The sequence below is a fragment of the Opisthocomus hoazin genome, chromosome 19 (assembly GCF_030867145.1).
Source record: "Opisthocomus hoazin isolate bOpiHoa1 chromosome 19, bOpiHoa1.hap1, whole genome shotgun sequence".
NCBI lineage: Eukaryota > Metazoa > Chordata > Aves > Opisthocomiformes > Opisthocomidae > Opisthocomus > Opisthocomus hoazin.
This window is the reverse complement of record NC_134432.1, coordinates 14057648-14079417: the sequence shown is the minus strand read 5'-3', so window position 1 is coordinate 14079417 and position 21770 is coordinate 14057648. Positions and strand designations below refer to the sequence as shown.

Below are 21770 nucleotides of genomic sequence, written 5' to 3'. Positions count from 1 at the left end.
ATGCTTATAAATATCTGCAGGGTGGGTGTCAGGAGGATGGGGCCAGACTCTTTCAGTGGTGCCCAGCGACAAGACAAGGGGCAACGGGCACAAACTGAAGCAGAGGAAGTTCCAGCTGAAGATGAGGAAGAACTTCTTCCCTCTGAGGGTGACGGAGCCCTGGCCCAGGCTGCCCAGGGAGGCTGTGGAGTCTCCTTCTCTGGAGATATTCAAGACCCACCTGGACGCGGTGCTGTGCAGCCTGCTCTGGGTGACCCTGCTTTGGACCCACAGAGGTCCCTTCCAACCCCGAACATTCTGTGATTCTGTGATTCTGCCCTCGCCCCCCGGCGCTGCCCTCGGGAGCGGGGCTCTCCTCGCTGCCCAAGGTGCCGGTGTGGGTCCTGGTCCTGGGATCCAGCGCCAAGGCAGAGCGTGCCGCTGCCCAGTCTCCTTTCTGGTGGGTGACCAGTGTCACAGCCATCTGTGCTGGGAGGGCGCGTGGCACCCTTCGTACCCCCGCAGTGTCCTCAGGGTCCCCGTGGCTGCCCGTGCGTGGGCCGATGGCAGGCAGGGGACACCCTTATCTGTGTGGCAGCCGCTCGGGTACCTCTGCGGGGTGGGCTGCGTGGGAGAGGAGGTGACAGAGCAGCACGTCCTGTACCCCTACCCGTCCACACTGCCTGCCCCACTCCCTCCGCCCGACCATCCCCTGGCAAGCACGGTGAGAAACACGCTTTGAAGAGAGCTGCAGGGCTTGTCCTTTCGCTGACGGTGCTAAATTTAAGCTCTCAATCTTCTTAACCCCCGCGAAGGCAGCGCCGTGTAATCCCCGGTCAGGGATCCAGGACACGTCGCCGCTGCGGAGCTGCTCCAGGCGCTGCTGCCGTCCCGCTTGGCCTTCACGGGCACAACCACGACGTGGTGGTTTGGTTCCGTCAGACAGAAGTCACGCTGCGGTTCCCTGTTCCCGGGAGATTTAGCCCAAACACAAAGAAGAAAAGGAAAAAAACCAAGAAGAATGAGTACAGGATTAAAATGTTCACTATCAGAAATGTCCTGAGTTTGCTGCTTCGTCCGCCTCCCGCTTGCACGGAGGAGCTGGCCCATGCCCCACCTTGTGGAAGCTGCAGCCCAAAATGCAAAATTGTTTCATGGAACGAGATTTCTTTTTTCGGCACGGGTGAGGTGTCTTCGTCCTCCTGAAAAATTACCGGTTCTGTTACCATCAAACCCAGAGCAGAACAGAAGCAGCCGGTACGTGGAGTGGTTATGCTGCCAAGATAAGGCAAGAAGAAGGACTGGAAACTGCCGACCCTGGAAAGCCAAAGAGTGTCTCTGACCACCCGCTCGACCCTTCACCATCAGCCCCCATCTGCCAGCAGGACCCTTCCCAAATAAACCCTGGAAGCAGCAGCAGTGGAGCGGGTGAGGTGAAGCCCAGGTGCTGCCCGGCTGGGGGTCAGTTCCTCTCCTCCTTCCTCCCAGCAATCGCCGTGTCCGCCCTGCGTCCCCCTGCCCCACCTGCCTCGGCCCTACCTCTGCCGTGGGACGGGGCCGCGCTGGGCGCTTGTCCCCTGGCCCAGCTCCGAGGGCTGTGATCCACTTTGGGTCTGTCTGATGGTGGTGGGAAAGCTGCTGGGGTTGGAGCCTGGTGGAGGAAGGCTGGCTAGCGAGGCTGTCCCGGCAGCGCGGTGACGGTGCTGGGAAGAGGGGGGTGGTTGTGTTCAGCACAGCCGGGGCATCACGGGCCCCGCAGAGGAGACTCTTCCACGGAGAAACACCCGTGGAAATGCCAGCGCTGCCTGCCTGGCACCCGGGTGGAGAGCCCATTTCCCGCAGAGCCGCACTCTCAGGTGCTGCCCGTCGGCGCTCCCGTTCTGCAGGCTAAACACAGAGCTTTTGTGGCTGGCTGCCCCCGTCGCACCGGTACGAGAAGAGAATCCAGCTCACCCCTCCTGCCAGCATCGAGCCGCGCCGGGTTATTTTTCCCGCTGTGGCTTTGCGAGGCGGCAGGCAGTGACCTGCATCGCCGGCTCCGGAGGCAGCAGCGCAGGGCCGTTAGCGGGGGGATAACTGCGATCACTGTTTCAGGGTGCGAGCTGTCTGGGCAGGCAGATCAGCTGTCTGCAGCAGCAGGGGAGCCCGGCACAGAGTTACTGCCCGCACCCAGTGGATGCTGGCAGTTCCGTATGGCGGCGGTGATCTGTCCCTCAGTGGTGACCGGAGCTGCTGCTGAGTGGTGCACTTGCGGGGTTGTGACTTAGAATCATAAAATCATAGAAAGTTTTGGGCTGGAAGGGACCCCTAGAGGTCATCTAGCCCAACCCCCCCCCGCAGCAAGCAGGGACACTGCTAACGAGATCAGGTTGCTCAGAGCCCTGTCCAACCTGGGCTTGAATGTTTCCAGGGATGGGGCCTCCACTACCTCTCTGGGCAACCCGTTCCAGTGTTTCACCACCCTCATTGTAAAGAATTTCTTCCTTGTATCCAGCCTAAACCTACCCTGTTTTAGTTTAAAACCATTACCCCTCGTCCTGTCACTGTTGTCTCTGCTAAAAATATTGTCCCCATCTTTCCCATAGGCTCCCTTTAAGTACTGAAAGGCTGCAATCAGGTCTCCCCGCAGCCTTCTCTTCTCCAGGCTGAACAAGCCCAACTCTCTCAGACTTGTACGGGTTTCCTAAAATACTTGGTGAAAGGAGGTCACAAAATCTCAGGGCGTGATGTAAACGGCGCGTAGGCTGCGTGGGTCGCTGCTGGCGCCCAGCTCTGCGGTGACGGCAGCGGTGACGGCCCTGCGCTGGGGACCCTGGCTCCAGCTGCAGACAGATGTGCGCTGGGCTGCTGGCAGCGGGTTTGGGACAGGCTGGTGCACGCTTGGTCTAATCCAGAAGGTGGCAATGGCAATCCACAGACACTGGCTGGGAAGTGGGGACTTCATGGCGGTGTGGCCCTTGTGTTCAAGGGGTGTTTTCAGATGGCGGCTCCACAGAGGCAGCGCCGGCCGGGGAGTCAGCTCTTGTCCCAGGAGCGATACCAAACGTTACAGAAAATACACTTTGGCCATTTCCCAGGTGTGTTTTGGTTGATTTGGAAGGTCTGATCTCCTTTCACATGTGCATTGAAGTTTTCCATCCTTCCTTCGCAGCTCTGTTCCGTGCCCAAATTGCTGCTGCTTCACCGGCCGCGTGCCCCCTCCCAGCCCCTCTGCAAGGGGACCTGGCTGCGGCAGCTGCCTGCCCGTCTCCTCCTGTCTAGTTACTGTGACATTTTGGGATGACAAAGCGCGGTGTTCCTGCTGTTCTCATCTTTCCAGCGCGTTCCATCACCTCTCGGGCTTCTCTCATGCAAGAAAGTGCCAACAGCCCAGGGAGGGATGCCTGTTGGCGGGGAGGAGAAGCTCCATGCTCGGTCCCCAGCAGAGCGTAGTGTCAGCCTCTGGGTCAGCAGCCCCAGCCCTGGCTATCTGTCCTTCCCTGTCTGTCTGTCCTGCCCTGGCTGTCAGTCCTGCCCTGGCTGTCAGTCCTGCCCTGGCTGTCCGTCCTGCCTTGGCCATCATTCCCAGCAGTGCCAAGGGGCAGGAGAGTACGACACCAACTCTAGCACAAAATTCACCCTCTTTAATTTATGCCAGCTGGCTTTTAGCTTTCAGTACACCCTGAAAGCAGCGGTTAGGTCCTCCCCGTGCACCCTGTCCTATTTCAGGACATTTGTGTAATCTGCAACTTGCGGCCCGCAAGGCTGCGTGCTGGATACTCGCTGTTCACTGAGCCTCGCCTCCCAGGTTTTGGGTTATTTTTTTTGCTGCTATCAAAAATATCTCTGCCATCAGCTGTTTTGACTGCTGCAGAGGTAGGTGAGAAGCGTACTTGCTTCAACACCTCCCACGCAGAGGCTGGCTGTGCAGCTGCAGTGATTGTTCCGAAGTGTCCAGGGGCCAAGTACGGTTTTTATTACGCAGTAAAAAAAGCCAGGCTGTAGCTAGCAGCTTTAATTATACACATATAATAAACTCCTCTGTTGTCCTCTGCCTACAGACCTAAGCTCACAAGGCAGACTAGTACAGAGTCAACCAAAATTATCCCTGGCAGGGCTCCGCTCCTTCCAGTAGCCTTGTGACTCCTGCCCGGTGGGTACCGGTGGAAACCCAGCGGGAGACCAGAAAGCAAAGCCTCGTGAAGAGCTGAAAGAACGAGAAAGTTATTCTGAGGAATCGCCTCCGCGGGGTACGGGGAACCGCGGACCGCAATCGTCGCGCTCGGAAGGCGCCCGGGGCAGCGCGGATGGCGAGACCGGGGCGTGTGGACGCTGCTCCCCCGCGGATCCTACGAGGAGCACGCTACGCTCACCTCGCCCTGCCCGAGGGGCAGCGGGCATCGCACGCAGCCGGACCTGAAACAGCTGGAGTGCCCGCACACCAGGCTAAAAGAAGCGCCTGCTTAAAAAATAAACAAACAGCCTACCAAACTCTCCGTGGAAAAGTCAACAATTGTTTTTCACTCTTTGGAGGGCCCCTCCGTCCTACGCTGGAAATGAAGGGTCGTGCCAGTCAGAGTCGCTCTTTCTTCTTTATCTCCTCTTGGCTGCGTTTGGAAGAGATCAGCGCTGCACGCGTTTGACATCCAGGTTAATCGCTTCCCTTCGTCCCAGGCTCGGCTTCCGGTTTTGGCTCTCTGGAAAGCCAGGCTGGAAATCAATCGGCAAACTCCGGGGAGAGGATCTCGGAAGAAAACTCGGAGCAGCTTGGAAAAGAGGCCGTGCTAAACGGTGCCGTTTGGCTGGAAGCCACCACTGAAAAGCAGAGATTTTTTCCAAGAGTTTTCTGCTGAGGAGTTCACGGCTGAGAGTTGAGGTTTTTAATAAAGACACCGGTAATTAATTAGAGGAGTTGTCTTCATGCTGGACAGTCAAGGAATGCGATCGCTTGTTTGGGGTACACATCTCCCACCCAAACACGAGGTTACGGGTGGGAACGCGCGGCCGGACAAAGCGTGCGAGGGCGGAGGGAGGGCGAGGACCCCCGGGCCGGCTCCTGCCTCTCCCCCCCCCGCCCCGAGCCGGGGCCGTGCGTGTGCAGGGCCGGTGGGGACCGGGGGTGGGGAGGGGTCCCGGGGGGACCCCCCGAGCCGCCGGCACCGCGCCCGCAGCGGCGAGGGAAGCGGCAGGAGGGAGCGAGGGGATACAAAAAGGGGGAAAAACAGAAAAAAAAGGGGGGGGGGGAATTTAAAATAACTGGGTAAGGAGCCAGGGCGGCGCGGAGCGCACCCCGCCCCCGGGCTCCTGCAGACAAAGGGGCGGGGGGGGCGGCGGACCGGGAGCTCCTCCCGCCTGCCCGGGGCGTGGGGACAAAGCTCCCACCCGCGGCGGGGGGCAGGTCTGGGGGGGGGGGAAGCCCTCGGTGGCAGCAGCAGCAGCAGCAACAACAACTTTCCCCGGGGCAGGGGACGGAGTTGCGCGGGGGCGGCCCCGCCGTGCCCGATCCCCGCCGGTGCTTTGTTCCCGGGAGGATGCGTTGCGCTTAGCCCCGGACAGGGCGGTGGGGCGAGGGGCAGCCCTCCGCCGGAAAAACTCCGCGCCGCCCCCCCTTCCTCCTCCTCCTTCCTCCTTCCTCCTCCTCCTTCCTCCGAGCCCCGGCGCGGAGCGATGCTTCCCCGGGCGGCGGGCGGCGATGGAGCGGGGCGGTAGCGGGGAGCCGCGGCGCGGAGCAGCCCCCCGGGCAGCTGCCCGCTGCCCCTGAGCTGCGAGGAGGAGGAGGAGGAGGAAGGCCGGGGGCCCCGGCGGAGCGCGGCCATGGAGGAGTGGCGGCAGTGCGGGCGCTGGCTGATCGACTGCAAAGTTTTGCCCCCCAACCACCGGGTGGTCTGGCCCTCGGCGGTGGTCTTCGACCTGGCGCAGGCGCTGCGGGACGGGGTGCTGCTCTGCCAGCTGCTCCACAACCTCTCCCCCGGCTCCGTCGACCTCAAGGACATCAACTTCAGGCCCCAGATGTCCCAGGTAAGGGGGGGACGACGGACGGGACCCCGCGAACACGCCTTTCTCTGGGGGCGGGTGATGCTCTCGCAGAACTTGGTGGGATGCGGGAAGGAGAGGGGGTTCGGGGTGCCGTCTGCTTCAGCCCTCCCCCCCCCCCCCGGTCTGGAGCTCTCGGGTTTCTCCCCGGTCGTGCCCCACGGGAAAGAGGAGACGTCCCTGCCCTGTTTACGCTCATCGCGAAACAAAAGCGAATAGTACGGCTTGGGGGGGGGGGGGGGACGGGGGGGAAATGGGGTTACTTCGGGGGTTTTAACGAGGCACTCGTTCGGGTTCGGGGTTCTGGAGGGGCGGGCGGCGCTGGGAGGGAACCGGCCTTGCCAGGGCAGAACTTTGGCCGGGAAGATTAAAAGCGAAATAAGCAAATAAACACATGTAACCCAACCCCGAACGCTGGGGCTCTGCAAGCCGGTCCCCGTGTACCCCCCACCCCGGGGCTGTGTCCTCCCGGTCCCCCCCCGGTGCCGCAGCCCGCGGAGCCGCCGCCGTTCCGGCCCGACGGGCAGTGACGGGCTCGGTTCATCGGGCCCAGCTGTGTCCCCCCCCGTCCCCCCCCGCTCCCATCGTGGGCTCCGGGGGCTTCAGCTGGGGCTGCGGGGACCCCTCCTCGGAAGCGTTTCCAGTTTCTGGTTGTTTCGGTGGAAGCGGGGTTGAACACCCACCCCACAGAAGCGCCGGGGTGCGGGGGCTCCGCCGCTGCCTTTGCGGGCTCAGCTGCGGGGTATTTGCATGGCAATCAGGAAGTGCGATCAATTAGCAACGCCCGGACCGGGGCACTTTGTCCTTCCCCCGCCTCCGCGGCCAGGGGACAGTGAACTGATGCCTTTTATTTTTCAACGGGAAGAGGTTTTCTTGGTAAAAGGAAAGATTCCCGGCAGCGAGGGCACGCGGGACTCCACTTAAAGACATCCAGAGATAAATAATGTGTAACGTTAATGTGAGTTCCGCGTGGTGCGAGCACGCTGCGTACCCGCCAAGTGCCTTCCGCCTCTTCCGACAGAGTTTGGTCCCAGGGCAGTGGTGGTTTCCATCTGCTGGGCTTCCTCCTCGCCCAGCCAGCCGTGACCCTGGGTGCTGGGGGTGGCTGCCGGGGACAGCTGGGAGCTCCCCCTCCTTCAGGCCCGAAACTTGGGGCCACGCTTTGGGGAGCGAAGCGCGTTTGGCCGCGTGGACGTAAGGATGTCGCTGCCGGCTTGCGGAGTCGGAGACCTCAAGCCTGGGAAGCCCCGACCCCACGGTGAAAACCAGCCTGTGTCCTTTGGCTGGCGCGCGGTAAATAACAACACGTCCTGATGCTTCTTCCCAGGGTGGAACAATGCTGTGAGATTTCCTCTTGGCTTTCCAGGCTATAAACTGATCAAACCGTCTTCCGTGCGAGCTGACGTTTCCAAATACAAACTGTCGCACAGGAGCTGTAGATGCATGGGGACTAGTGCTGGCTTAGAACATGCCGGGAATGGCGTACTATGTTTGTTTTTTTTTTTTTCTTTTAAGGAAATATTATAACCCTACAAACCTGATTTTCGTTGAATATTTGCCCTGTGGGGAATGAAGAATGGGTTTACAGATGGTGGCTGTGATCTAGGGAGGATCCCCGTGGTAGTTTGGGCAGGAGTCTCTTGCCACCCTTGCCGAGGCAGGTGCTGGTCGTTGGAGGTGAGAGCTTTCAGCTCAGCTGTCCTTCATGGAATTGCTTTCTGCCTACCCCACCTGGCTGCTTTCCTGGCTTGGGGAGGAGTCTGGAGGGAGCCAGCCCAGTTGGATGGCTTTGGTGGTCCCCTCTGTGAGAACCTGGCTATCAGAGCGGTCCGGCACAGCCTGGCCAAAGCTGAGCCTGCCGTGGCGGTGGATGCTGTGGCGAGGCTCAGCGGATGCTTGTCCTCAGCCACGATGGGACCCAAATCGATCTAGACGTGGGTCTTTACACTGGCTCTTGAGGGTTTGGTGTTTCTCTGGCAATTCCTGAATTTGGGAACTGGCTTCTTGCCCGGGGTAGCTGGGTAATGCCTCAGCCTCACGGTTCAGTCTTGCTGGGCCAAATTTCAGGAGAAGGGTGTAGGAGCCCATCTCTGTCACACAGCTGTGATGGAGTCAGACACAGGGGTAGGGATGTGCGAGACGGAGTGTGCCAAGGAACTTCAGAGGTTGTTTTTGATGATAAATGCACATTTTGCCCGACTGGCTGGGCTGGCTAACCAGCCGTCTGCTGTACTACAGAGATTTTTTTTATTTCTATTCAGTCAGAATGCCAGGAGGCAAGACACTTGTGCTAGACTTGAAACACCCAGTGATATTCTGTCATCCACCTTGCTCAGTGAATCAAATGGGGTTGTGCAGGTGTGTAATGAGAAACAGATTTTTGCCCGAGGTGAGCGTCGTTTCAAAGGCCAGAGGTGAAGTTGCCTCTCTGCAAAGAAACGCTCCAAGGTCCGGACACTGTTGTGAGTTTTTAATCCCCCTCCGTGCTGATTTGGTTTTACGTGCAGCCGTGGAAGGCATGTGGTGAGGGTGGAGCGTTGGGTCCTGAGGGCAGCCGTGGACGTGTGCTTGCTGCTGTGCGGAGGTGAACTGGTGTCCCCATCCCTCTCGAACCTCCCCACGCTTGTTCAGGGAAACCAGGCTGGTGAAATGGCCAGCCTGGCCATGCTGCAGCAGTTTACTGCTTGAAGTTTAAATAAATAAATGAGTAAAATCACCTGATTAGGTTGCATTCTCCAGTTTGCGTTATCCTCATGCTCGATTCCAGAGACCCGAGTCCAGTGCTCGGTGGTGCCTGGCAGGGTGGGATGCCCTGAAGCTCCACAGAGACTAAGGAAATAAGCAGGGGAAAAAGTCTTGAAGCCGAGCTCTCTTCTGAGAGTCAGCAGACGTGAGGCTGGTTTTGATGAGCCCGGAGTAAAACTTAATTTCTGCTAATTGCTTTTGCTGTAGAGGTGGGAAGCAGGCTGAGTGTGCTTGCCCTCGGTACTTATTGATCATTATGTCTATTACCGTGATTGGATTTTGAGGGGTGTAATTCAAGCTGGTTGGCCAGCCAGCTGCGAGAGCGTGATGCAAAGGACATCGTTATTTGCAAATGGGAGCAGATGTGGCACCCCTCAGGCTTGCGATCCCTGTCCCCGGTGCACAGCTCCCAGGACAGCGTTTCTCCCCCACCCCTGTGCAGAGCTGTCCGCAAAACCCCACTTCTCTCCCCGGTCCCCTGTGGCTGGCACTAATTTCCAGTCCTCTGGCACTGTGTGGTGCAGCTGCTCCTGCATCCCAAGCGCCTTTTGTGAGTAGGGTGGAGATCTCGGAGCTCTGGGTTTTCATCAGTAATTAGGTTTGAATTGTGATTTTGCGAAGCGCCTGGTCAAATACAATTTGAATGACTCTTCACTTGCGTTTCAGTATGGTGAGGTATAAAAAATATGTGCAATAAAAAAATCGCGTATTTGGGTCAGGTTGATATTTGGTGATGTGGGTTTTGGTTAGTTACTTTTTAAATTTTTTTTTTTTTTTTTTTTTTTTGCCTTGGGTAAAACTAATCCCTCCTGCCTGGGACATGGCGGTGTACCAGCATTGGTAGGGAAGCTCGGGCGAGCCCTGCTGCAGGCTGTTCCCTGCTCAGGCTCTGTGCGGGCGGAGACCTCGCCGGGGCTGGATCAGCTGTGCCGGATGCCTTTGCAGGTGGGCATTAATCGGGAATTATCCCTGGAGATGGAAGACTGGAAGGCCTGGGAGCTGGTCACAGTGTGCCAGGTCGCTGTCCTTTCTCTGGTGGCTTGCCAGCAGCCTGGTTTAATTCCCCTGGTGTCTAGCAGACCTGGTTCAACCTCCAGGCACCCGTGGTGATGCTGTGGAGGGCTAGGTGAGAACATGCACCTCTTGGCAAAGTGTTTGTGTCACAGGCACCTGAGAGCAGAGAGGGAGAGCGAGCGAGCAAGGTCCGAGGGGTCTCAGCCTGTGCTCTGCCCTCCAGCCCCGCTCCGGGAGCGTTTCTGCTCCTGCATCTCTGCAGCTGAAGGAGATGTGGGTCCCTGCAAGGGAGAACAGCTAAGAAAAAAGCAATAACACCCAGACTTTTGGGGCCACGTCTTCCCATTGCCCCTGTCCTGGCTGGCTGAGCACGCTGCTGCAGTGCTACCTGCTGCAACGTTGGCCTTCCTCCGTGTGTTAGGACAGATGGAAATTGGTACCTAGACCAAAGCAGTTGGGGGGTTGGGCTAGATGACCCACAGAGGTCCCTTCCAACCCCGACCATTCCGTGATTCTGTGAGTTGTGCCCTTCTAGGGCTTGATCGTGTGGTTTGTTTTAATGTGAAGATTCCCATTGAGATCTTGTTGCATTCTGCTTTCCTCTAAGGTTGGCCTGAGTGCTGCAAAGTATCTTTTCTTTTCCTGCTTCAGTATCTCCTGAACACTCGGAAGGAAGCAGCCATATTTAATGTGTGTATTTGTGTGTACACAGACTTGAAGTTAGCAGTAATGGTCAGCTCATTAAGGATTTTTGTTTTGAAGCATATTGACATCTCTCTAGAGATAATCCATCTCGGTCTGCAGCGCCTGGAGGGTTGATTAGGACTCTGGAGACTGATGAGACACAGCAGATGTAATTGGTGTGGTGGCTTGGCTGCCCACCGCTCGGCTTTGCTCGCATGAAGGAACCATCCACGCAGACGATGGACTTCCCACGACCGATGGCTGTGCGCCCTACGCCCGACTGAACTGTCAGATGGCTTCATGGCTGTTGTGGCTTTTGTTTTTTTTTCTGGAGGGTGGCAATAATTTGGATCAAAATCCTATTTATTGACGATGTAGGCGCTCGTTTGCCATGACAACTGGGAGCAGGGGGTTTGTAGCGACTGCTTCCCCCAGGTGTGTGGGAGATGAAGGCGCGGTGGTGCATTTGGTACCAACAATTATTCACAAGGCTTTGGGATTTTTAACGTGCCACTTGAAGGCTTTATAGCTGCAATGCTTGTAATTACTTCCATTTGTCATGATAGTAGTTAAATATAACGCAGTGTTATCAGAGCTGACTGGGTGGGTGGGTGGTTTGAGCGAGGTCTGTGTAGCTGCTCTCCCATTTACCCTGCTCAGGTCCTCTGGCTTTTTATTTACTCTCTGCTTCTTGAAACTGAGTTCTGTTCCAAAAAAGGCGGTAAAAAATGGCCTCATTACGTATCAGTGTTTACTGTGTCTCAGCGACTTCCCGTTCGGATGTGCTGAGCTTCACAAAGGGAAAAAAGGTGCTCTGTCTGGTAGAGCTGCGCTCGGGAGCTCCTGCTGAATAGCAACCGGCTGCGGTCCTTGGTCCCAGCCCCCCTTCACGCCTCCCACGTGTCACATGGCACCCTAAAACCTTCGGTTAGCTAGAGGTAGGACCCTCTTCTTTGCTGTTTGGCGAGGTTGTAAGGTACAACCGAACCTGCAGCTGAAGGCTCGTATGTATTCTGTTGGGGCAGAAGAAGGCAGAAAGTGTTAGAAGGATCCTGCTGGCTGTGCCAAGAAGCATGAAAAGCAGTGAAAACTTTCTTCCCCCCCCCCCCCCCCCCCATTCCTTCAATGATTGATGGAAGTTAAATACCTGCATTAAATACCTAGCAGGAGCAGACTAAGAGATGCCTTTAAACACACAGAGCCCAAAAAACCAGTCAATTTGGTTGCTTTTCAGGTTGGGCTTGGAAGCTGCCTGCTGTCTCAACAGCATGCTGATGAGCTGTAAAAATGCTTGACATGTCCGTTTTTCTTGGTGGAGATCCTTCGTGCTGGGTGTACGGCCAAGAAAACGCGGTACCTTCTTGCTTGGTCCCTCCCGGGGACGTTTTGGCAGTGGCATTTGTGGTGCTGAACTCCCGCGGCCGTGTTGGAGCGAGGCGGCTGGGTGAGGACTTCGGGCTGCAGAAATTTAGGCTGGATCAAGCAAGGTGTGTGCTGGGGCTGCCGTTACATCGAAGGGCTGAGCATGACCACCTCGCCCATGCCCTGCGGGATGGTGCTGGCCCATCACCCTGCGTCGTGGCTGCGGAAGCCCCTTGGTTAGTGCTACAGACCCTTTGCTTGCTTCAGCTCCTCTGGAGCCAGAAGGGACCTGATTTTTGGCACCAATGGACATGTTCCTTCAGACTGACCTGAGGGCAAATTTTTGATCGGCTTCTTTGTCGCTGCTTAAAGAGACAAATCTTTTTTTCCCAGCGATTGAGGTTTTTCGCTGCAGTACTGCTCCGTTTGATTTCCCCCTAAGCCTGCGCTGAAGTCTCTCGAACGTGCTCGTTCCACATGTCCCAGCAGCCCGGGGTGCTCTGGGCAGAGCTGGGGTGCGGGCAGCAGGATCCCATTGATTTAGGGTGCAGTGCGGTGGAGGGGTGGGGGGCTTACTGCACCTGCGAGGTGTGTGTCGGGGTGGTGGGGGCCGGTGAGTACAGTGAGCTTGGCAGCACCTCTGGGAAGTGATCACTGTCTCTGCGTGGATTTTTAAAAGGTGGATCCACCTTCTGTGAGGTGCACACCGCCTTCCCCCACCCCGTCCCCCCCATCCTTCCTCATGCTACCCTTGAGGTCAGTTGGATCCCTTGGGCTCTCGGTGATCTTAAAATGGTCCCCCTGGCTGCTCTCCCAGCAGTCGGCACAGGTTCCTGTGTCTCTGATCCCACCCAAAGGCTTGCTTGGTGACCTGCTCTCGTGTAAGTGCTGAGTCCGTCTGTCTGCCCAGCTGCCCGTGCAGCATCCCGGGACTCTCCCGTGATGCTTCGGTGAGCGCTGACCCCAGGCAAAGCTTGGGCTTGTCCCTGCAGTGAGTCACCCCAGCTCTCCTGTCGGTGTTAGCCCGAGGGCTCTAATCTGGGCACGTCCTGGGGGTGACTCGAGTGTTGCTGCACAGCAGCCTCCCGGGTTCACCAGCCACCACACAGCGTGCCCTCCTTCCTTACTGCCAGCTGTGTGCCCTCCAATGCTCCTTTCAGAAGGAGAGGGAAGGACCTTCTTTCTCAGGGCAACTATTCATTACAATCTGTGTTTGACGACTTCAAACTCAGGGTTAGTGAAATGACTTTTCCCAGTGTTGTATCTCCCCTTCAAGAAAAAGCCGGGAAAAAAGCCTGTTTCCAATAAAACTGACTTCCCCCCCACCCTTATGTTTGCTTTGGTCGTAGCTCAGGGCTGTGCTTCATCCGATGATCCAACTCGAAGGCAACCCCTCCTTGTCCTCCGCCCTGCGTGATGGCTCGGAGCCTCCCGTGTCCGCCGCGGAGGGCCAGGCAGGGCCGGGGCTCGGTCCTGTGCGGGTGGAAGTTGGCCAAACCAGCAAGCAAAGGACACAGCTTGGTGTGTGATGAACTGTGCTGCCCAAGTACCTGCTGTCCTGGTCTCTCATACCTTGGGTTCATCGGTGACCTTGCAGCTGCTGAGCCCTGTGACTGGGATCTGCTTACGCTCCGTGCATGGGTGTTTTGTACTGGTGCTGCTTCTGGGAGTATTTGACTGGGATCCCATTCTGGACTCACTCAGCCCTGTTGCGTCCAGTCCATGTTAATGGTAAAGTTTAGCTGAGATGCCCTAACCAGAGAGATTTTCGCAGGGGTAAGTCTACAATGGGTGGCTGGACCGTCTGAGTCCTCTCGTGTCAGAAGGCATTCTTGTTCTAGCAAGAGGCAGAAGGACTCCACCATAGAAAGAACTGGAAGATGGGCCAGGTTGCTAATCTGTGTGTAGGCTCAAGGCCCTGTTGCTCTGAAAAAAAAACCCGGTTATCCTCAGGAGAACTCACTGAAGAGCAGTAGTTTGTTGGCCATCAGATTTCCCAGCCTGTCTAACAAGTCCTGCAGAGCAAGTTTTGGAACATCTCTAGTTTTAAGAGGCCTTTTATTCCCCCAAGTCCCCAGAATGGTTGTTTGAACCTGACTTGAGGGCTGCAAGCCCTTCCCGTCACAGAACAAAGGACAGAGGATGCTGCCAGCCCGTTGTCTCTCTTCCGCCCAACATGCTGTCGCTTGGGTGGCGAGAGATAATGTGAAATCTGTTCTTGTTTTGTAACCCGTGGGCCTGCCCTGTCTGGACAGCACGGACTCAGCTGGAAGGTCCTCCTTCGCCTCCTTGGAAAGCCACCAGCCTGAGTCATATCCTGACTCGCTCTGCTTGTTTGGCTCCTTGGTGGTGTGCTCTAGTGAACTCCCCCATCAGTAGGCTCTCTAGTGTTGCCCGTGGTAGAGACCCCATTGTAAATCAGGTTTTTTTTTTTTTGCTGTGATGTCACTTGACTTCTCAGGATTGAATCTGCCAGGCTTGCTGGACCTGGGGAGCATCTCCCCTCTTGCACAGTACCCCACACACCCTTGGTAGGGGCGGCATCGGCTCCGTGCTGTCTCCCGGTCCGTGCTGACAGCTGACCGGGTGGTGAGCCTGGTTTGGTGAAGGGAGGTGCTGACAGCTGCCTTTGGGTGTGATGAGGGCGGCGGTGGCGAGGTCGGGAGGGATTCGGGCATCTCTGGGGCATGCAGTCCTCTGTTTGGCAGCGAGCTTTGGGCTGTGCCCCGGCTCCAGCAGGGACCACGGCGTGGGCAGCTGGGGCCTTAACTCTGCCCACAGATGAGCGGGGTCTGATGTACAGGGAGAGGGGGAAGGTTAAAAGGTTCCCAGAGAGGAAATTTACTCCTTCTCTTCAAGCATGCGCTTTAATACTGATGGAGGGGGGAGTAAATTGGCCCTTTTCTGGCATTCATATCTTTTGTTGTGTTTTATAGTGGTTTACAGCTAAATGGAACATCTGGTATTTGAAAGGGGCTGGGGAGGGAACAGAGGAGGCTTGTAGATGAAGGGGAGGAGCGGGAGAAGTGATTTGTGTTTACTGCTGCAAACACAGAACTATCTGTGAAATCTGCTGAGCTCATGTGCGTGATGAAAGCATTTGGCCACGTGGAAAACAAACGTACGCCCAAGCCGGGAGCGTGGGGTCCCCTGGGCTCCGTGACGAAGCTGGCGCAGGGTGAGACCCGCGGATGGGACGAGCCCCGCTGTCCCCACGGGAAAACCCACGGCAGAGCCTGGTGCAGCGCCCGCCGGCGTGTCCGCGCTGAGCACGCGTCCCTCGGGCTGCTCTGAAGTGAGACGCGCTGTGTGAACTGGTTTTTTTTGCTTTCTAGGATGGGCTTCTTTGGGTTTATCAGGTACTTGGAGTGGGAGCATCCCAGTTCCTGCAAGGATACAGGTTTTCCCGAAAGCAGAGCCCTGTTGCTGAGTTGGGCTCATCTCTGTGGCAGAAACAACAAGAATGGGAGGTAGATAGATATACATATACATAATGGGATATATAGAAAAAATTGTATTTCTTTTAGAGCTGTAGTGTGTTAAACACTGGAAATCCCAGGCTGAGTGACAGGTCCCCAGGCCAGGAAATGTGTGGAGCAGCGGGGTGGGCGTGTGTGCCTGTCGGGACCCTCTGCGTTTATGGGAAGCGCTTTCTCATGGAGTGATCTTCCCGGAAAGTCGCTGGTGAGCCTCAGAGAGGGGAGGAGACAAACAAAAACAAGACAAGTCTCATGTTAGACGTGGGAGAACTGTGACTTTAAACAGAAAATAAAATGAAAGCTCTTCTAATAAACGCAGTAGGTAACTTTCAAGAGTTTTATGCTTCCCCCCACCTTTATAGAGCAACTTCTAGGTCTTGTTTTCCTAACGCTGATGCAGGGTTTTGGGCTGTTTTCTGGGGATTGCTGCTGGAGCGGCAGCTGCTCCACACAGCGTGGCTCCGGGCTCAGCCCGCTGGCCTTGGACGCCGAGCTGGACGTGGGGCTTTCCTTCGACGCCACTTCTGCACCGGGAGACGGGGCTTTGTAGCTGGTGGTCTGGCACCAAACTGAGCGGTGCTGGGCAGAGCCCGCCAGGTCTCGGGCAGGATGGCCACGGCGGTCGCTGAGCTCTGGTTCTGGGGGGATGAAGTGTTGTCACGGTGCTGGTGGCTGCCTGCAGCTTCCAGGCGATGCTTGTCGGACCAGCTGGGATGTCTGCTCCCGGGGAGAGGTGCTATCTTACAGCTGGACACAGCTGTCTTAGCAAAATTATCAGTTTTCAAGCAACAAAATAGACCGAAGAACTTAATATTGCCAGGGGAACGGGAGAGTGGAGGCAGCTGGCATGGCGGCGAGCAGCCTGGGAGGAAGGCTGGGCGTGGGGTCTGCCTGCCCAGCTTCGGGCTCCCTCCAAAAGGGGGGATTTTTCTCTGTGAAGTTGCAGGACATGAATGCGAGTGGTGCTCTGCGGTTTGCCGACTTGCCCTGTCTGTGCTGGGCGCTGACATTCCCCGGGAGGCATCCCTGCACCCCCTGCCCCTGCTCAGCTCTCCCCGCGACCGGGATTCACCGAGCATCTCGCTGTGTGGGTCAGCTTTTGTTGTGAAACCGGCTGGAGGTGTAGGAGAAGGTATGGCTTGAGTGCAAAGATTTTTACTGAAAACTGAAGTTATTGGTGGGTGTTTTCATAGAATCATGGAGGTTGGAAAAGACCTCCAAGATCATCAAGTCCAACCGTCACCCCAGCACCACTGTGCCTGCTAAAATAATTCAGAAAAAAACCAAATAGAGGATCTTGCCAGATGTGAGTCGTCCTGCCCTCTGCATTTTCACGTTACGGTGATGAGTGCTGGGTGCTGGATAGGACTGCAGATATTAGCTAACGTTAACTCCTTCTCGTACATCAGCTGAGTTTCAGCTTCTCGGGTGGTCAGGGGCAGGGATGCTCCTGCTGATGGGGTGAGGATGTTGTCAAGGGGCTTCGAGGCTTCCCAGCTTCAACCGCTGCCGCTCCGCATGTGCCTTGCCCGGTGTCTTTCTGCGTGATGCAGCCAGTGTCTCCCTGATGAGCACTTAGTCCGAGGTACGGCAAACTTGGTCAAATGTCCTGAGCTATTGCTGGCGGAGGAGCAGCAGCCCTGGCTGGGAGCGGCGAGCGGGGCCGGGCGGAAGTTCTGCTCATCCCTGGCTGGAAGGCTTTACAGCCTCGGCGTGTTCTGGCACGCGTCGCCGAGCTTTACCCACATGGAGGAACACTTCAACGTTTTTTCTTAGGGGTGGCAAGGGTTAGAAATAAATTTCCTTTGTATCGACGGCTCGGTTATCTCAGGAAGGATAATGAGGAAGCTTTAATGGAACCACAGCGTCTGCTGGAGAGTGGAGTTTTTTTAGCCAGGTTGTTGCAAGAAGCATTTCTAATTAGAGAGAGATTTAATTCCAGATTTTTGTCATCCCCCTCCCTCCCTTTCCCTCTTAATTATATTTGCTAACGTGTTTAACAGCTTTCCCTTCAGAAAAGAACAATTTATTCAAAGGTTATAAATAGATTCTGGCATTAATTACTCCAGGAGCCACACTGGGCTGCACTGGAGACATCAGCTCCGTGGGGAACGCTGAACCTTGCGCAGCTGGATTCATCTCTGGTCGAAGCGACTTTGTTTGCACACGCACCCCAGCGAAGACAAACACCCCCTCAAAACCCAGACAGGTTCTTGCCTCCACATTTGTGCCCGAGGTTTTGAAACCCCTGGGGATCTTGTAGCTGATTTCCCTGAATTTTTGGAGCAAGCCTGGAAACCACAGCTTCTCCCTTGATCTCTCCATCTTTTTTTCCGCCGTTGGGGGGTATGTTCATCAACTTGCGTTCGATCCTGTCATTGCTGTTGATTGTTTTCGGGGTGTCGCAGTGGAGAAGCAGCCGTCCCTCGCTGCGGGGAGGGCGAAGCCCGTTCCTCCTCGCTGAGCCTGGCCAGGGACCACCGGCCACCGTGGCAGAAGGACGGGGCCGAGCCCATCCCCTCGGTGCTAAACACCCCACAACAAACCCTCAGCCGGGCGCCCAGATTAGGTTAATAGTTTTTGTAACCTCCAGATTTTGAAGCGACTGTAACATCTGTTCCAAGTGATAATAAAGCAGTGCTGAAGGGGAATTAGCATACAGCTGCCAGGGTGGGTGAAAGTCTCTATAGAAAAAAAAATGAATTTATTGATGGAAGATGAAGCCTCATTGCATTTTCATAGTTCCTGGTGGTTTTTTGGCAGCGTGAGCAAAATCTGTTCCTTTGCAATGGGAAAGGACGGTGCTGCGGTACGGGACTCTGATATACGTTAAAGACTCGAGTGTCCTTTTGTTTTAGCGTTTCAGTCCTCACCCGAAGCCAGGAGGACTTCTGGCTGCTTTGGGTTCTGTTTGAATGTTCCTCTGGCATGGTTATATCTGCCAGATGAGTCCTATTGCCTGCGTGGAGCTGCGCTCACTGGGTGGGGGGTGAATATTTAAAACCTGCTAGAAATACCTCTGCTTTCCTGGATGGGGGGGTGCTCCAGGCGCAGGATCCAGAGTCAGAGCATCTCGCAGTGGGCTGTCATGGGGTGGGGTGGCTTGGCCCTGGGTTTGTAGGCTACGACCTCTGTGCAGGGCTGTGATTTGGCTTGCACCTCTCTGCTCGCTGAGCTTGTTGGGGGGGACTGGCTTGATGTGTGCTGTTCAACCAGGGAGAGGAGGGATGCGACTCTGGGACCCACAAAGCAGGAGAGAACCTCGCCTGGCTGGTGACCGAGCAGATGTGCGTTACCCCTGCTCTTCCCTCCCTGCCTCTGTGCTGCTGGCAGCTGCTTGAAATGCCGGGAGGGGGGTGGAATTTTGGGAAACCACAGCTCAGTTGTGGCTGGAGCAGATGCGGAGACAAAGAGGGGAGTGGTGGATGCTCGGGGTGAAGTGGGGAGGGGGTCCCTGGTACCTGGTACCCAGACTGGCTGCATCGCCTCGTCCCGTCCTGCCCAGCGTCTGGGGGTTGTTAACAAAGGTCTCTCTGTTGTAACTTTGCTCTCGCTGGGGTGGTCAGGAGATGCAGGTCTGTGCGGGCGCTGGTTCCTCCTTCCCTCGCCAGTCCCAGGGTCGGGATCCTGGTCACCTACTGCCTCTCCCGCGCCGGTTCCTGACCCCGCAGCTCTGAGTTTGCAGCAGGTATCAGCAGTGGTGTGAGGTATTTCTGTGACTTTCCTTCCCTGGTGTGTTGGTTTGGTTTCTTTTTTTTTTTTTTTTTCCCCAGAAGATCAAGCTCCTGGAGTCCTGTGATGTTGAGACTTTAATTTTTCCTTGAGGGAAGACAGACAAACAGGTGTGGAAGCTGTTGCTTTCATTACTTTGGGGAAATGCATAAAAACATGACTGAAGTGCTCTCTAAAGCTTCATAGACTTGAAAGCGACTTTAAAATATCCAAGTTTTAAAATTTATAAAGCAGAATGATTGCTGATGAATGAGTAGGTGGTATTCTGAATTCCCCTCTTTGTAAAATAATAAAAAAAATAAACCCAAAATCAACCCACATTCAGCTTTGGGCTCCACCAACAAAAGCTGACTAAGTGAATAGCATTATCTTTTACATGCATGGAAAAAAATAATCTTCAGCAGGGTTAAACATCTGGTTTAACTGGATGTAAATAAAAAGAGTGAGAGTAAAACTTCGGGAGGTGTAAAGCAGCCTCGTAATTCCGTGGGGGCAGAGAGGAACCTGCCAAAGACGAGGCCGTGTGTTTGCACGGGTGGTAAAGCTGAGGCAGGGGGAAGGGCTTCTCCCTGGTAGCCACCAGGTTTTGCATGTTCTCCTCCTGGGCATGAGGAGAAAAGCTGTGTTCCACTGAGCACCGCTCTTGTGCAGATGTGGAAGGAGGAACTACTCAAATCCCCTTTCTGAGTGTTTTTTTTGATGACGATTTGGAGTTTTTTTGAGCGACGGCTCTCCTAGCGACAGTGTCATGGTGTGAAGTTCCTGTATAATACAGCCAAGGCATCAGGTGCTGTTATCGCTCCACAGAAACCCGTTATTCACCCAAGCAGGGCTGTTATTAGTCTGATTCCGGTAGCCGGAGCAGGAGGAGCTCCCTCTGACAGAGCACGGGAGGAAACTGGAGGCAAAAAGGGGTATTTAACTTGTCTCTGTGCTCAAGGTGACTTAATAACTGCTGGGTTGTGTCTTTGTCACGTTAGCAGCCAGGCTTTTGTCATGTGTTTGAGTGCTGAAGAATAAATGTAGAACATCTCCTCCCTCCACCCACTTCATGTTTTACTCAAAAATTGGGGGGGGAAAAAAAGAATGAAATGGCTTTTGGCGATGGCTGGCCATCCCGCCCCGCAGCCCGGCGTTGCGCAGGGGTGAGAGCAGCGAAACGCTTTCTGGCTCGTGTGTTTCTTTGGGGTTTAACGTTTTCAGCGTCCGTTAGGCTGGAGATATATTTCAGTTTCTCACTTCCCACCCCCTTCTCCTTGGCTCTCGGACGTCCTCGTGGCCGCGCTCTGGGAGATCGCAGGGTAATGAGAGCTGACGGGGCTGGAGCCGATGTGAAAGCCCAGGGTTCGTGTCACTGCTGCGGCTCCCAGCTCTCTCCTTGGGTGTTTTGACGTCGTTATTTCTGCTGTTCTTTGGGAAAAACTTTTGCAGAACTTTTCTGTGGGTGGCTTACAAAAAAAAAAAAACCAACAAACCCAGACTAACATGCAAACGTGAGGTATCGCTAGTACAGTTCTGGGGATTTAAGGCAACCTTTAGGAAAAAAACACAAAAAGACAGCACTCAGTTACTGCTGTGGGATTGAGTGCACACTGTGGGCTGCTTCCAGACCCTGGTTCTGTAGGAATCTCCTTTACTAGTGACCATGAACACTCAAAAAAACCCCCAGACAGTTAGAGGTTATTCTTTGCATTACTTCTGTTAACTCATGGACTTCCAGGGCCAAGCTCCAAATGGTACCGGGCCCTTTGCAAACACGAGTCTGGCTTGCGTCTGGCCTGCCCTAGGAAGTCTCGCTGGTGTTGGAAGGTTGACCAGGGGAAGGTTGTGGCACTGCTGTATGATAAAAGCCCCAGGCTTACAACATGCTACAGAGAGTCTGGGAGAGAAGTGTGGCATCCCCGCTGCCACGTCTGCTCTGCAGCATCTCTTGGCTGGACGCTGCCCCTTCTTCGGGCTTGCTGGCTAAGCTGGTTGTGTGGGCACTCCTTAACCTCATCCCTAAAGGAGATGGCAGCTGGGGAGGAGGTTCTGACTACTAGAAGAGAGCTGAGCTGGTTTTCTCAGCGCTCCACAGGGTTTATGAGCAGATGTGGGACTGGTTTGGTCCATGGGGCACGCTGACCTGGAGCGGGACCTTAGACCTGCTCATGGAGGACGTGGTCTTGTTAAGGAAGTGGTGCAAGGTAGAAGCAGTAATTCCTGGATGCTGTGGCTGTCCATCCTCCTTGATTTCTGGGCATGCTAACCAAAGAAAGCGTCGCTGTTTTCCCAGGAGCTTGCGTTGTCTGTGGTGAAACATGAGTGGTGTCGTTCTTAGCTCTCGTGTTCCCATATCTGCATCACGTGGGCTGTGGGCGATGGGTAAGGAGGATGCGATCCCGGCGATTGTGTAACCATGAAGTCCTTCTCTACGGGTGCGGATGTGTGGTTGACCAGACTCTGTGGCTGGGTATGAAGCAGCTGAGAGCTCATTCCTTGTGGTGAGGAGGAGAGACAGAAGTTCAAAAGTTGAGCGTCTGAGTTAGACCAGAAGCTCGATACCAAGGAAGAGCTGAGACAGCTGGAAACCAAAACTGGAGCTGCAATTTCTTTTCAGATCATGGGTGGATTTTCATCACTTTTATTTGATGTTCCTTGGTTTTTACAAGGCAATATGAAGAAAGTTTCTTAGGGTTGAAGGAGTTTGTATTTGGGAATGGAGGAGGACTAAAATCTCAATTAAATCTCTTTGATCCCTTCTGCCTAGCTGGGGAATAATGC

General features: G+C 55.4%; 1 protein-coding gene across 2 annotated transcripts in view; it reads left to right on the top strand.

Annotated features, from left to right (window-relative positions):
- Positions 1–5381: 5381 nt before the first annotated feature.
- VAV2 (vav guanine nucleotide exchange factor 2) overlaps positions 5382–21770 on the top strand; it is a 152760-nt gene continuing 136371 nt past the window's right edge. For both annotated transcript variants that reach the window (XM_075439114.1, XM_075439113.1), the window contains exon 1: positions 5382–5976. In XM_075439114.1, the coding sequence (XP_075295229.1) occupies positions 5773–5976 (204 nt within the window). In that variant the 5' untranslated portion in view covers positions 5382–5772. The remainder of the gene's footprint in view (positions 5977–21770) is intronic.